The following is a 12,918-nucleotide window of genomic DNA, read 5'->3' as shown; positions in this document are numbered from 1 at the left end:
CGTCACTGCAGCTCTAAGCTTCGCCGATAACGATTGCGCGGCACAAGGAGGCCTGCGCGCCTACCGATGCCGATTGAATCACTATGGTCATCTACAGCAACTTCATGGGTGCACGAATTCTGCATTTTTACCGTGTTGGATTGAATCCACTACCTGTGCATTGGTACTCAGCATTATAAACGCAAACAGCTCCGATGATCAATTTTCGAATAATTCCTCGCCAATTTTTCTGACAAATTGTGCATAAATTACTACTGCTCTCGGAAAAAGTAGCAGTGGTTTATAAGTTCTCGTTTTGCTCAAAAAACACTCCAGTCGCTAGTGAAATACTGTAAGCAAATGTGAAAAATATTAGTTACGTCGAAGATTTGTATAGTAATCAGGAAAACGTAGTGCGCGGTGGAAGTTCTAGAAAGCGGAGATCTTCCACGAGCACAACGGATAGATAAGACCCGAAGATATTAAGTGATATCGGGACGGCAGATAAGCGAAGGTGTGTAATCATACTGCTGTAACACGCGCACAAACACTCCATAATACACAGCTGTGTAGACCTTTATAATAGTACAGTGATTGTAGCGTACTCGGTTGTCTGGATAAGAAGAGAGTAAACCGGTGTGGCGTTCATTACTAGTGGAGCCCAAACTACCTGCAAACGTTTTTCAAAATGTCGTTCCTAAACAATCTGAAGAAGGTGTTTCACCTGGGTAGTGGAGAGGCGAAGAAGAAACGCATCTTCAATAACATCCGCATGGACACGGACCCGGCCGACTTTTGGGACATGATCGGCGAGCTTGGTGATGGTGCATTTGGTAAGGTTTACAAGGCACAGAACAGAGAAACAAAACAGCTGGCCGCCGCCAAGATGTGCACATTGGAAGATGAGGAGAATCTGAGTGATCATATGGTCGAGATTGATATCCTGTCTGAGATCAAGCATCCTAATATTGTCGGCCTGTATGAAGCGTACTCGATCGACGATAAGCTGTGGGTAAGTATTTGTGTTCTAAAAGAAGCATAGAGTAGTTTAATAAGATAAAGCAAACCGATTGATACAAAATGTTTATTAAAAAACATAAAAGGATGAGATTTTAATATTGGTGTATATACGTTCAGGTCGTGCAGTTTTTGCCATTTTTTTCGTTGGAATGGGCAAACCGTATATACATATTTTTACCATATAGCCGGATAGTCAGTTCTTGTGACGAGGTAATGGTTTGGCTGAGATTTTGTATCGGCCTTGTTGTGTCGAAAGCGACGCACATTATAGAAGAAATACAATTTGTAGTCATTACCAGCCAGGTATAATAAATGTAATACAAGTGTGCATTAAACCACTTACTCACTGATGCATCATATCATGTGGCCATAAGGCGAATGAAACCGTTATTAAACGTTTAATGCTTTGAATACTCGCACGACACTTTAGGTACAGACTGAGTACAGGGAACTGTACTCGCTTATGAAATCTCAATGCACTTTTCAGATTCATATGAAATGCTTAAGTGTAGAATAAACTACTAAACCATATTATTTGAAGTATTTTTCGATTCTTCCGGTTTTTTTTTCTTGATCTTTAATTCATGCTTATGGATATTTTTTTTGCTTACCATTTAGCTACTAGTGCAACCCCTCTGCATAGCAAATAGGCCGGAAAGACCTTCCGTTAGCGTGTACCGATAGCAGTTGATCATGAGGAGGGGAGGGGTAGAGGGTTTTGGCATAACTTGCAAGCATTTCAGAAATTTAATCGTTCCTCGTGTTTGCATGTTCCCTTCTTGCAGATGCTGATAGAATATTGTGATGGTGGTGCCTTAGATAGTATTATGGTGGAACTAGAGAAACCTCTCACCGAGGCGCAGATTGCTTACGTATGCAAACACATGTGCGCCGGACTGAACCATTTACACAAGAACAAGGTGATACACCGGGACTTGAAGGCCGGCAACGTGTTGCTGACAATGGACGGTGGGGTAAAACTTGGTATGTTGTTTTGATGCAAACGAAGATGCGTAGGAAGCTGATAATCATTTACGAGTCTTTTTTTATTTTTCGGTTTAGCGGATTTTGGTGTTTCGGCCAAGAACAAGCATACAATGCAAAAGCACGACACCTTTATCGGTACGCCGTACTGGATGGCACCGGAGCTTGTGCTGTGCGAAACGTTCCGGGACAATCCGTACGACTTCAAAGTCGATATCTGGTCGCTCGGCATCACGTTGATCGAGTTTGCTCAAATGGAACCACCAAACAGTGAGATGTCTCCAATGCGGGTGCTGCTCAAGATACAGAAAAGTGAACCACCCAAGTTGGATCAACCGTCTAAGTGGACGAAACACTTTAACGATTTTCTCGCACGTGCGCTTGTGAAAGTAAGTAGGATAGCATGCTTTACAACTTAATTCGTTGTTACTAAACGGTTTTTTAAATACTATCTAATGCTTCAAACAGGATCCACAGCAAAGGCCGTCAACAGACGTGCTTATGGGGCTACCGTTCATTAGCGGTAATTTAGACTCGAAACCCATCAAGGACCTGCTACTCGAGTATAAGGCGGATGTCGTCGAGGAAGAACTGGTAGACGAGGAAGCAGAGGTGTGTACACGAAGACCTTTTTCTACGATATCAACTTTTATTATAGCATTAATTCAGAATATCATTCATCTGACGGATGTGCCTCACCCTAGGTTTCTACATTTAGAACCGAACCGCCATAATAATACTTTTGATCAAATTGATCTCAGATCTCATCAAATCTCAGTTTTACTAATTATGTTTTCTTTCCCATTCTAATGCACGCTGCCACAATTGAAAAATAATGATAACATCAAAATACAACCATCACGCCCGTACACTTACAAATGGTCAATGTTCTATTAATATGAAAATTTAATCTGCTTACTAAATGGTATTCACATGATACGTATAAACGTTAGAAAGCTAAACGACAAGCGAAACGCAGATCGCTCTATCAGAGGGTTGGTAAGTTTTGTCAGACTAGAGCGTTTTGCCCCGAATCAAACAGGCAGTCCGATTTGAAAAACCCCTTTCTTGCGCGTGAAATGTGTGATCATTTGTTGGCTTGAGTAATTTCATGATTTTTTTTTCTATAATCGACTTCTATGCAAATCTATCTACTCACTATCACTTTTGTAGGACTTTCAAAATTTCTAGAATAAATGTTCATTTCAAATATTTATCTATGTGTGCTAGTGAGTGTTAATGTTTGGTAATTTATTGTCTTCGATCACGTTCGTTTGTTTTTCGTGCGTACGCGTTTGTTAATAGTGTCTTTCTATATCATCTTAACTCTCGACTGTGTACTTAGAGAAAGGAAAATCGGTCTGTAGTGCGTAAACGTCTAGTCTGGCAATAGTTCCGTAGTATTTACTTGGTTGAAGAAGTTACAAAGTTTCATTTCAACAAATTCGATCGCTTTCTTGATACATTTTCATATTGGATTTTAATTTTTATTCGCATGTTTTGTATTAGCATTACAACACTCAAAGCATGTTAATTATTTTCTTTGATGGTCAGTTTTTTTTATAAATGCAGCTGCTATTTTTTTTATTAACACTAGAATGACCAAGCGTTTTTTTTTTATTGATGGTCACTTTACAAACAATTTCGAAGACCTGGATTATGTTTTAATATTTTTTTGAGTACAAGTACTACAGTAAAATTAATAACATTAATTTAACATTAATGTGATGAAGATTAAACAAACCGGTTAAAATAATTGGTTTGGTCGTTCTAGGGTTAATATTTCAATGCATGATTTTATTGTAGGAATTGGCAAATAGGTTTTATAAAAGCATATATTATCTTTTTTCGGTTGAGTTTATATTTTGGATGAATTAGTTATTCAGCCTCCAATTTCTTGTATTTTCGGTACCATCTAATTTTTATATACATATTTCTTGCCCCAGGAACCCCGCAATTCTGCTCTTCCGCTCGACTTGGATGATGATTCTTCATCCTTGCAGAGTCAAGAAACTGATAAGCGTAAGTAATTTTAATCTAATAACCCCCTATAATGATTGTTAAATTATTATGGTAATTCCTATGTTTGTATTCTAATAGTTCCAGATACACCCACATCCCTATCGAAGTCATCCAGGGATTCGAAAGAGTCTACTCCCGTTCCTGCCACCGAAGATGATCCCAGCAAGCCGAAAATTGGCCCAATACCGACTCCTGTCGGTGCGGCAGGTCCGCCGGGCACGATACCGCTTGAGAAAACACCAGCTAGCGTAGATACTAAACCGGAAATCAAAAAATCCCAACCAACGCCGCCAATCGTTCTGGCATCTCCAGCAAGTGGGGACGTTTTCTCGCAACCAACGATGAAAAATTCTTCGTCTTCGAATATCACTGGTGGAGCGGTAAATGTTCCCACTCCTGTGTTACCCGTGCCTAAGGAAGTTATATCTGAAGCACCTTCTGCGGGAGATTTACATTCAGAGTCAACGGTTGGAATTGATCAGAGGAAGACTGCTGCAGCAGGTGGATCGTCCAATACTGCTGCTGTCAAGAAAGGACCGGCACCACCACCACCACCACAAACACCGACATCTCCCATGACCAAGCAACCTTCAACTTTAGGATTCGATGGTTCCTTGTCCAAGGACGTTGTTCCACCAACACCACCTGAAACGCCTCAAACACCATCGGAAAGTGAAATCTCCGTAAAGGCTCTAGACCGTCCAGATGCAACAGTACAGGGCAGTGTAATGCCGCCACCACCACCGGCTCTGATGCGAATGGGAAGTAGTGGTGTGATAGAAGAACAAATGAAATCTCCCCGTAAGGAACATGCACCGACACCACCGTCCGATAAAGAAAGTCCCAAGACTTCCACTCCACCGAGTGGAAAATCAACGATTAACGACCATGAGCGTCCTTCGTCACCGATAGCAAATCAACCATTTGCTAACTCTAATAATAACAATGTTGCCATTCCGAGAGCGATTCACCCGCATTCATCTCTACCAGACGATGGTGGAGTGGACGAGGGAGTGAAAATGATAACGTCCACCTCAACGCCATCTGCGGTACGAAATCAATTGTCTCATCATGCTACCCTGATGAACAGCTCATCATCTTCTTCCACTACATCCATTACCATCAACGATGCGACCGTACTTTCCGATCCTTCAAACAGCTTGGCGAGCAATGTGGCACAGGTAACGGTTGTCACGAGTCACCCACCGGTGATAATTGACAACTCAATTCCCTTAGCATCAGCGGCAGCAGCAGTTGCGTCTTCCGGCACTTCCTCTTCTGCCTCATCGACGAAATCTTTCGGTTCGTCGCAGCAACGTCGTTCCCGTGTCATATCTCCACCTGGTATAGGAGCCCACGATGAGGTGATTATCGTGTCGAACGAGCTCAACAAAACGCACGTAAACGAATCTTCAACGGATGATGATTTTCAGTCATTGGACAGTCTGGAGAACGTTTCCCCGCGTCATCATTCTATCCGAACATCGTCGCAATCGGGAAGTGGTCGGGCGATCGCGCGAAAGTTGGATGAAAGCGAAGTGCTTATTGTTAGCTCCGGTTACGACGATCGTCGTGAGGTGCTCCTTGCGGATGATATGAACGCTGGGTCACCGGATCGCGATGTGGATGCGTACGGCGACGGCGATGCGTTTAATGCGAGCAGCAATAACCTACTGAATAACAGCAGCAAACTTTTGCTGGATACTAGTCATGTATCGGTAGTAACGGTGGGAGAAGAGGAAATTAAGGTTAAGGATTCCTCTCAGCATCATCCGCAGCTGATCAATAATCCGCGTATGTCTCCTCACCACTACCATCACGATTCCACCAGTGACTTGTCAAACGTTAGCTGCGGACCGAGTGAATCTAGTGACGATGTGAAGGTGGACATAGTGGTAGGTGCTGGTGGTCGTCAACAGATGTCACAACAGCAACAAGTTCAACAGCATTTGCACCAGCAGCAAAGATCACCCTCCGGTTCCTCTTTATCGCTTCCTAGCCAAACGGGCAAAGTTGGCACTGGTGGAGGTAGTATTATCAATGGCAATAGATATAATGGTGGCACTGAGTTCCATGAAAGCCGGGAGGATGTTAGTATAATAGTGAATAAGCGAAAAATTGAAAAGTCTCGGATTTCACCGGATAGTAGTGTCGGTTCGCTTGAAGGTGGTGGATCAGTTCGTTCGGCAAGTACGCCCATTCACCAGAATCATCATGCGCATCAACATGGCGGAGTGGCGGGCGTAGTGATCGCTGGAAATCATCATCAACGATCGGGTAGCAGTGGAACGGCACCTCCGGCAATATCATCAAAACATCTTCACGATCGTAGTGATGCGGAAAGCATTGCAACTACCACTAGTCACGATAGTCGCGAACATGCAGCAGTCGAGCTGGAAGAAGAGGTGACTCTCCGCCGGAAACCTGCTCTCGATCTCGAAGATGAAAAGGTACCATCTTCTGTTAGCGGTACAGTGTCGTCCGGATCATCTACCTTGGTTAGTAATGCCGGTGGTAATAGCGTCGCTACGACAACAGCAGGAACTCCTGGAGCTGTTGGAGCGGCTGTAACGGCTGCTACTGGTACTGGAGGTACTGTCGCCGGTGGTAATGGTACGGCTGGCATAAAACAAAAAGCTAACCGAAACTTCACCAAGGAAGAATTGCACCTGCAAAATCTGAAGAAGAAAACGAGAAAACGAACGCGTAAATTCGAAATCGATGGGGTACAAGTGACGACCACCACAAGCAAGGTGATTTACAGTGATGAGGATAACAACAAACTGTACGACGATCATCTGTTCCGCAAGCAAGAATTACGCGAGTTGAAGATGCTACAGAAGCAGGAGAAAAAACAGTTTTACGATCTGCAGGGTAAAGAAGCGATCGCCAAAGAGCAGCAAGAGAAGAAATTCGAGCAGGAGCGACTACAGCTAGAACGTACGTTCGAGGCAGATATGGACGTGCTGGCCCGTCAGCACCGACAGACGGTAGAGAAGTTCGAGCAGCAGCAGGAAGCAGAACTGCGCAACACATCGAAGAAGATCCGTGCCGAACAGGAGCGAGATCTGAAACTTGTAAGTTAAATACGAATAATGAAAATCGTATCACCCATTTAACAACTTTTGCTTAAAATTTGTTTAGTTCCGCGACAGTTTGAAGCAAGAAATACGACTGCTAAAACAGGAAGTGGATTTATTGCCGAAGGAAAAGCGAAAAGATGAATTCCGTAAGCGAAAAACACAGATGGAGTTTGAACATGAGGAGCGTGAAAAATCGTTTTTGTCATCGCTGTCGGAAAATCATGAGCTTGCTCTGCGGCGAATCAGTGAAATCTATCGCGAGAAGCTGTCCGCTACCGACAAAGGTTACCTGCAACAAAAACAAACGGTAATCGTTTAGGAATAGGGGTAGTTTATGTTCAGAACATTATTAACTAACCGTTTGTTTTTCAAAATTTGAGCAGGCAATGAGAACGAGAGAAGCGATGCTGTGGGAGCTAGAAGAGAAACATATCCACGACAAGCATCAACTTGCTAAGCGCCACGTGAAGGATATATGTTTCATGCAGCGGCACCAGATGATTATCCGCCACGAAAAGGAGTTGGATCAAATTAAGCGGTAAGCGTACCCGTTTAGTTTCGTCGCTTCAATTATAACCTTTGCTTACTTATTGCAACTTTTTTCAAATTGATGCTTTATTTGCAGTATGATCACTCGAAAGGAAGAGGAACTGTTGAAGCGACAAACGATCGAAAGGCGAGCCCTGCCAAAGAGAATCCGTGCCGAGCGGAAGGCTCGCGATATGATGTTCCGTGAATCGTTACGCATTTCAATGACCACCGATCCGGAAATGGAACGGGACAAACTAAAAAAGGTACATGATCGTACAGTGTATATCACGCGTAGGAAAGATTCTTTGCAATGAATTTTTGTTATGTTTCTCCTTTTCAAATGTGAAGTTCCAAGAGCAAGAAAAGAAGCGGTACAACCAGGAGCAGTTGCGTTTTGAAACGAAACACAGCAAACAACTTGAAGAGCTGAGAGCTACCTCTGAGGGATCAATAAGGTTAGTGTGCGATTGTTTTACACGCTATTGCAATTTTACCTGTGTTCTTAATGGCGTTTTCCATTTATCATATACCTGCAGGGAACTCGAGCAATTGCAGAATGAAAAACGGAAGCAATTGCTTGAACACGAAACTGCCAAACTTCGGGAATGCGACGAAGCGTTGCAAAAGGAGTTGCGCGAATGGAAGGCGCAACTGATGCCACGCAAACAGGTATGTGCAAGTTAGGAGTGCCTTGATGTACTTTTCAATCAAGTTTGAGATAAAACCAAGAGCGTCGTTGAGAGGAACAGTGATTGAACGAAAAAATTGAAAATTGCCAACGGTTGTGCCAACAACTGGACGCATTATTGTTGTTGAATTGCTGAAAGTTATATATTTTCTGTAATGCATAATCATTATTAATATCTATTTAAACATTCTACTTTGGGACCGATTAACGAGTGACAATATATATAAATAACGTTGAGTATTATAAAATAACATGTTTATAAGCTGTAATAATATATTGGCTCGCCTATTGATTTGAATGTCGTTCGCTAATCGTTCTGCATAGTTACGAATGAATGGTGTACAAATTGAAATGTAGCATGTTGCGCTCAGACAAACTAATTGGCTTTTTAACAGATAATGCATTTTCAGCGTATGCGATTCGTATTTAAATAACATTTGCTGTACAGTTCAACTAACCGTAATGAATTATATTTTTCCTTCCTTTTTTTCTTATGCCTCCCAAACACACAAAATCATGTTCAACAACAAACAAAACCATCTACCTCGCACGTACGTGATGTGTCCTATTGTATTGCATTTCCATGTTCTTTCCCAAAACTTTCATCAATTCCTATTTCCCTGTTCCAATGCCTCATCTACCGACGCGGACGGTGTGTGTAGGTCATTGAGAAGCATCTGAGCCGAATGGTGGACGAGTACGAAGATCGTTGGGGTCCGGTTGATCGTCGTGAGTTCGATGGCGATTTTACCGTGCCGCCGGAGCTGCGCAATCGCACCAATTCCCTCAATACCCTTTCCCTCCGGCTGCTGAACATCACGCGCTCCCGTACGTTCCTAACGCTTCCCACGATGGCAAATGGTGGTGGTGGTACCGGTGGTAGTTCTAACCGAAACAGTATACACAGCTCGGTACCGGATCTTAGTCGGTCCATGCCAAACACGCCAAACTCAGGACATAAACTTTCGCTTGCGTCGTCATACGATTCTGTGTTGGAAGAGAATGAGGGTGAAAATCAACCTTCGACGATAGGCACGGGACGTAGTGGAGGTAGAGGAAGTAACTATCAGCATCCGTCCGCAATCAAGTATATTCACACGAACGATCCAGTGGTGGCAGGGAATGTCCACGTGAGGCGTAAATCGGAGGATATGCTTTCGGGAAAATCGCGATCCTCGCGTGTTCCAATCAAATCTTTCCTTTACTCAAACACACCGAGTCAGAATGAGTACGGCGGTACTGGATCGTCTGTATACTACGGTGGTGATTATGGTGGATCTCGTATGACACCAACTGGACCGATGGCGTATTATTCCGACTCAAAGGACCGCGTTGTATCGATCCGCGTGAACAATCAGGTGATTAATCGCAAACCGGCAAACATATTCGAGGGTATGACTAATCGCTCCAATATACCACAACCGCACACGTCGTCCGGTGGAACAATACCGCGTCGTACGTCCGCTGGTTGGGGCCCAAGTCGACTCGGAGAGAACACGTTCGCTACCGCATCCGACGCGAACATCAATCGTCTGACAACGTTCAGTTCCGCGCGTGGAGGTCTTCCACTTCCGACAGCGAATGGTAGCGGTGGTCGCAACGCTACCACCCCGGGTTTAAAATTATCACCTTCGACTCCAGTGCTACTTGCACCGAGTAAGGATGATGACACGGTGGTATAAGCAGATGTACGTGCTTATCCTATGAGGAAATCCTATCAAATGTTTGTTTAACAACGTTTGTTTAACACGTCTGCCCGACTTTAGAACCGGATGTGTTGTGTATAGCTGTGCCGGCGAAATACCATTCCGTTACAATCACATGTGACGCTGCAGTCGATATCCATAACACACCCTGCCAATTTCCACAAAATCCACGTAGACACCACATATGCACCATCCAATATTCCATCATCCCAAACAGAAAATCACGCAATCCTACGTGAGAGGATTACTGCGGCTACTATTCACCAGAAGGATTCAAACTTTCAACGACGAAAATACAAGTTGCAATCGTACTAACCCGCTATTACTAACAGCAACTAACAGAGAACGAGTACTAATCTCCAAGGCGATGGAAAAAGTACTTTCTAATACACCTATCACATCGCGCACATCATTTTCTGCATATAAGATACTATTCGAAAAAAAAAATGTGTGGACGTTAGAAGTCCTTCAAACACAAGAAGAGAATGAACCGAACAAAGACCGTAAGAACATCCCTTAACCACAAAAGACCGCGTGACTCAAATAACTCCGAAAATATGCAGAATAGAGTTCATCGAAGTAATGTTGATGGGACGTTAATCGTTCAACCGGAACTATCCCCCTCCCTGCCCAAAATGTTCTTTTACTCCTCAACTATAATCGTGTTCGTTAATACGCTCCTTGACGGGCTGCGTCATGCAAACGTCTATTAAAGCAGGTTGGTTTTTATACAGTTCTATTTTTCTTGTCTTGCACCTACAACATGTGGCCACTACTTGTGTGTGTGTTGTGCATATGGTCGATTGTGTACTTTATGTTTTTGTTTCATTTGTGTTTCATACAAATTCTGTGCTAGTGGTTCATTGTGTTTATTAATTAAGAATTCGTTTATTTTATTATTGTCTTGGCATTATCATCACAACGGTACTATGTTTGTGCTAATTTATTACTGTTTATTTGTTGGAATGAAGACTAGCTAGAAATCAATGTGTATTGCTGTATTTATGTTAATCAAAATATTGTTTACACAATAAGTCATGTTGTTGGTGTCGAATCAGGTCTAAAAGCAACCTAACTCATCGCCGATTGCTGCTGTTGCGCTCTGGAAATGATTATTCACCGTGCTTTAATCGTCATTCTAACGCAAGTCACACGTGATGTGTAGTGTGCCGCTCGGTCGTACATAACTCGTTTCGCTTGATGTGATTTGTGATTTGTGATGTGATTAATTTGCTTTTCTTCTATGGGATTTAATAAAACGTGTGGATAATGTGCATCAACGAAACGTTATGTGAAAAGATAACTGAAGATGAAAATTGTACTCTTCAGAAGCAAAGAGTGAATTTGCCTACTTACTATATAACCATGGAATAAAGTGAGTACTCGAGATTGTTTTCACGTATTCTGTAACATTGCAAAGGTGCTTTGAATGCATATTTTTTATTTCAGAGTATGTGAAATGCTGTGAAATAATTGTGTGTCGGTGAATGTTTGTGAATGTCGCTGTTGCTGTAGACAACGAAACATTAGCAAACACATTGTAAGCATCCTTTGCGCGATTAGCTTTATAATCGGTTTTGTATGCAAGGCTTTGATTACACTTATTACATGTTTGAACGTACAAGAACAAAAACAAGTATTTATTGGATTTATCTGCTAATGTACCTCCTCGTTAGAATCGTTAGAATTCCTACTCGCACTGCTGGCGTCAAACCCTCGAGTGAAGCTATCGCATTGATCTCTGCTGCTTAAAAAAAGATCTGCTTGAAGTACACACTCTTTGCTAGTTTCGCTCGAGCGAACGGCACAGACATCTGTAGGACGTGTTGTCGGTGCAACCGTATTTGCACTTGCTGCACCGTTTTCCCTTCCGATAGACGGGCCGCTCGTATAGATTGCCCTCGGAGTAGTTACATACTAGATAGTACTGTGTCACCGGAAGCCCTTGCCGAATCCCTTGGAAGCGTACCATCGCACAACCGATGTACTGCGTATTAGCGTGTACCATTTGTGTGAAGTGTCCAATGCCGGCCTGAATCGAGTGTTGGGAGTAACGGTCGAGCATTTTCTGACGGCCTTTCCCGTATTCCAAGAACCAGTGGCGTTGAAACTTGTCCAATGCCTGCAACACAGTAACGTTCATCCCGTAGAACCAATTGATGGCAAGATTTTGACCAACGGAGCGATATTTGCGCGTGTTTCGACATTGATCGTGTTCAAAGTTGCATGTTCTCGCATTGTATTCAGCCATGCGCGCGAGTTTATTGTCCCAGTGCTATAGGAAAGCATGTGCGTGGTATGAGCTTATTAACAAATAACGCAAAAATGTGGGCAAAGATAGCAGGTCTGAACTTACCAACTGTTCCATCGAGGTTGCTTCAGCGTACCGTCGAAAGTATCCGCAAGCAAGATTATTGCGCAGTCTGTTATGGTACTCCAGTATCTGGGCCTGATATTCGGGCTTCATCTTGATAAGCTTTGGATGTAGGCAAGCAGGCGAAAATTTCCGGCCATTGCAAACGACGTGACGCGTACCGGGCATGGAGCATAGCTCTTCCGAAGCCGCACAGTAGTCGAACGCTAACCCATCACCAACCGCCAGCAGTAACAAGGCCCAGAATATAAAATTGAACTGCATATCTCTCTTTAAGAACGTTCCGTTCGGAACGGATGCTATCACTGTACTGAGTGAACTGCTGTGATGCTGATCCACTTCAAATCTTTCGCTTACGCGTTTCTGGCGCAACCGACCGTCCGGAAGGTGCGACAGCAAGGGGGATAACACTCTACTTATGACACCCTTCGTGTAATACACACCTTGTCCATTGGACGCTTCCGCGAGCTAACGTCATCGATGCAACGCACAGATCCAAACGATAAGATTGATAGTGGAAACGTGCGCCCC

The 12,918-nt window shown here is 43.3% G+C and overlaps 2 protein-coding genes across 2 annotated transcripts; one reads left to right on the top strand and one right to left on the bottom strand.

Moving 5' to 3' along the window:
* The first annotated feature begins 667 nt into the window (after positions 1-667).
* Positions 668-9,989, top strand: LOC128708652 (STE20-like serine/threonine-protein kinase). The gene is made up of 13 exons (XM_053803630.1): positions 668-991; positions 1,785-1,983; positions 2,062-2,372; positions 2,452-2,595; positions 2,937-2,978; positions 3,930-4,005; positions 4,084-7,082; positions 7,150-7,395; positions 7,472-7,626; positions 7,714-7,882; positions 7,968-8,074; positions 8,156-8,288; positions 8,970-9,989. The coding sequence occupies exons 1-13, from the start codon at positions 668-670 to the stop codon at positions 9,987-9,989; spliced, it is 5,925 nt and encodes a 1,974-aa protein (XP_053659605.1).
* A 1,807-nt stretch (positions 9,990-11,796) lies between these two features.
* LOC128708653 (antigen 5 like allergen Cul n 1-like) lies at positions 11,797-12,651 on the bottom strand. Its single transcript, XM_053803631.1, has 2 exons — positions 12,370-12,651; positions 11,797-12,288 (listed from the first exon to the last, which is right to left on the bottom strand). Exons 1-2 carry the CDS (start codon positions 12,649-12,651, stop codon positions 11,797-11,799), a joined length of 774 nt encoding a protein of 257 aa, XP_053659606.1.
* Between the last annotated feature and the right edge of the window lie 267 nt (positions 12,652-12,918).

This window comes from Anopheles marshallii, chromosome 2 (assembly GCF_943734725.1).
Source record: "Anopheles marshallii chromosome 2, idAnoMarsDA_429_01, whole genome shotgun sequence".
NCBI classification, from domain to species: Eukaryota; Metazoa; Arthropoda; class Insecta; order Diptera; family Culicidae; genus Anopheles; species Anopheles marshallii.
This window is presented reverse-complemented; position numbering and strand designations above follow the sequence as displayed.

What these genes read in the sequence shown, in the direction of transcription:
- LOC128708652 (XM_053803630.1), top strand. Translation starts at nt 668, where the DNA reads ATGTCGTTCCTAAACAATCTGAAGAAGGTGTTTCACCTGGGTAGTGGA. An exon ending in CGATCGACGATAAGCTGTGG is followed by an intron (nt 992 to 1,784) that starts GTAAGTATTTGT and finishes CCCTTCTTGCAG; the next exon opens with ATGCTGATAGAATATTGTGA. An exon ending in AACTGATGCCACGCAAACAG is followed by an intron (nt 8,289 to 8,969) that starts GTATGTGCAAGT and finishes CGGTGTGTGTAG; the next exon opens with GTCATTGAGAAGCATCTGAG.
- LOC128708653 (XM_053803631.1), bottom strand. Translation starts at nt 12,651, where the DNA reads ATGCAGTTCAATTTTATATTCTGGGCCTTGTTACTGCTGGCGGTTGGT. An exon ending in CAACCTCGATGGAACAGTTG is followed by an intron (nt 12,289 to 12,369) that starts GTAAGTTCAGAC and finishes GCTTTCCTATAG; the next exon opens with CACTGGGACAATAAACTCGC.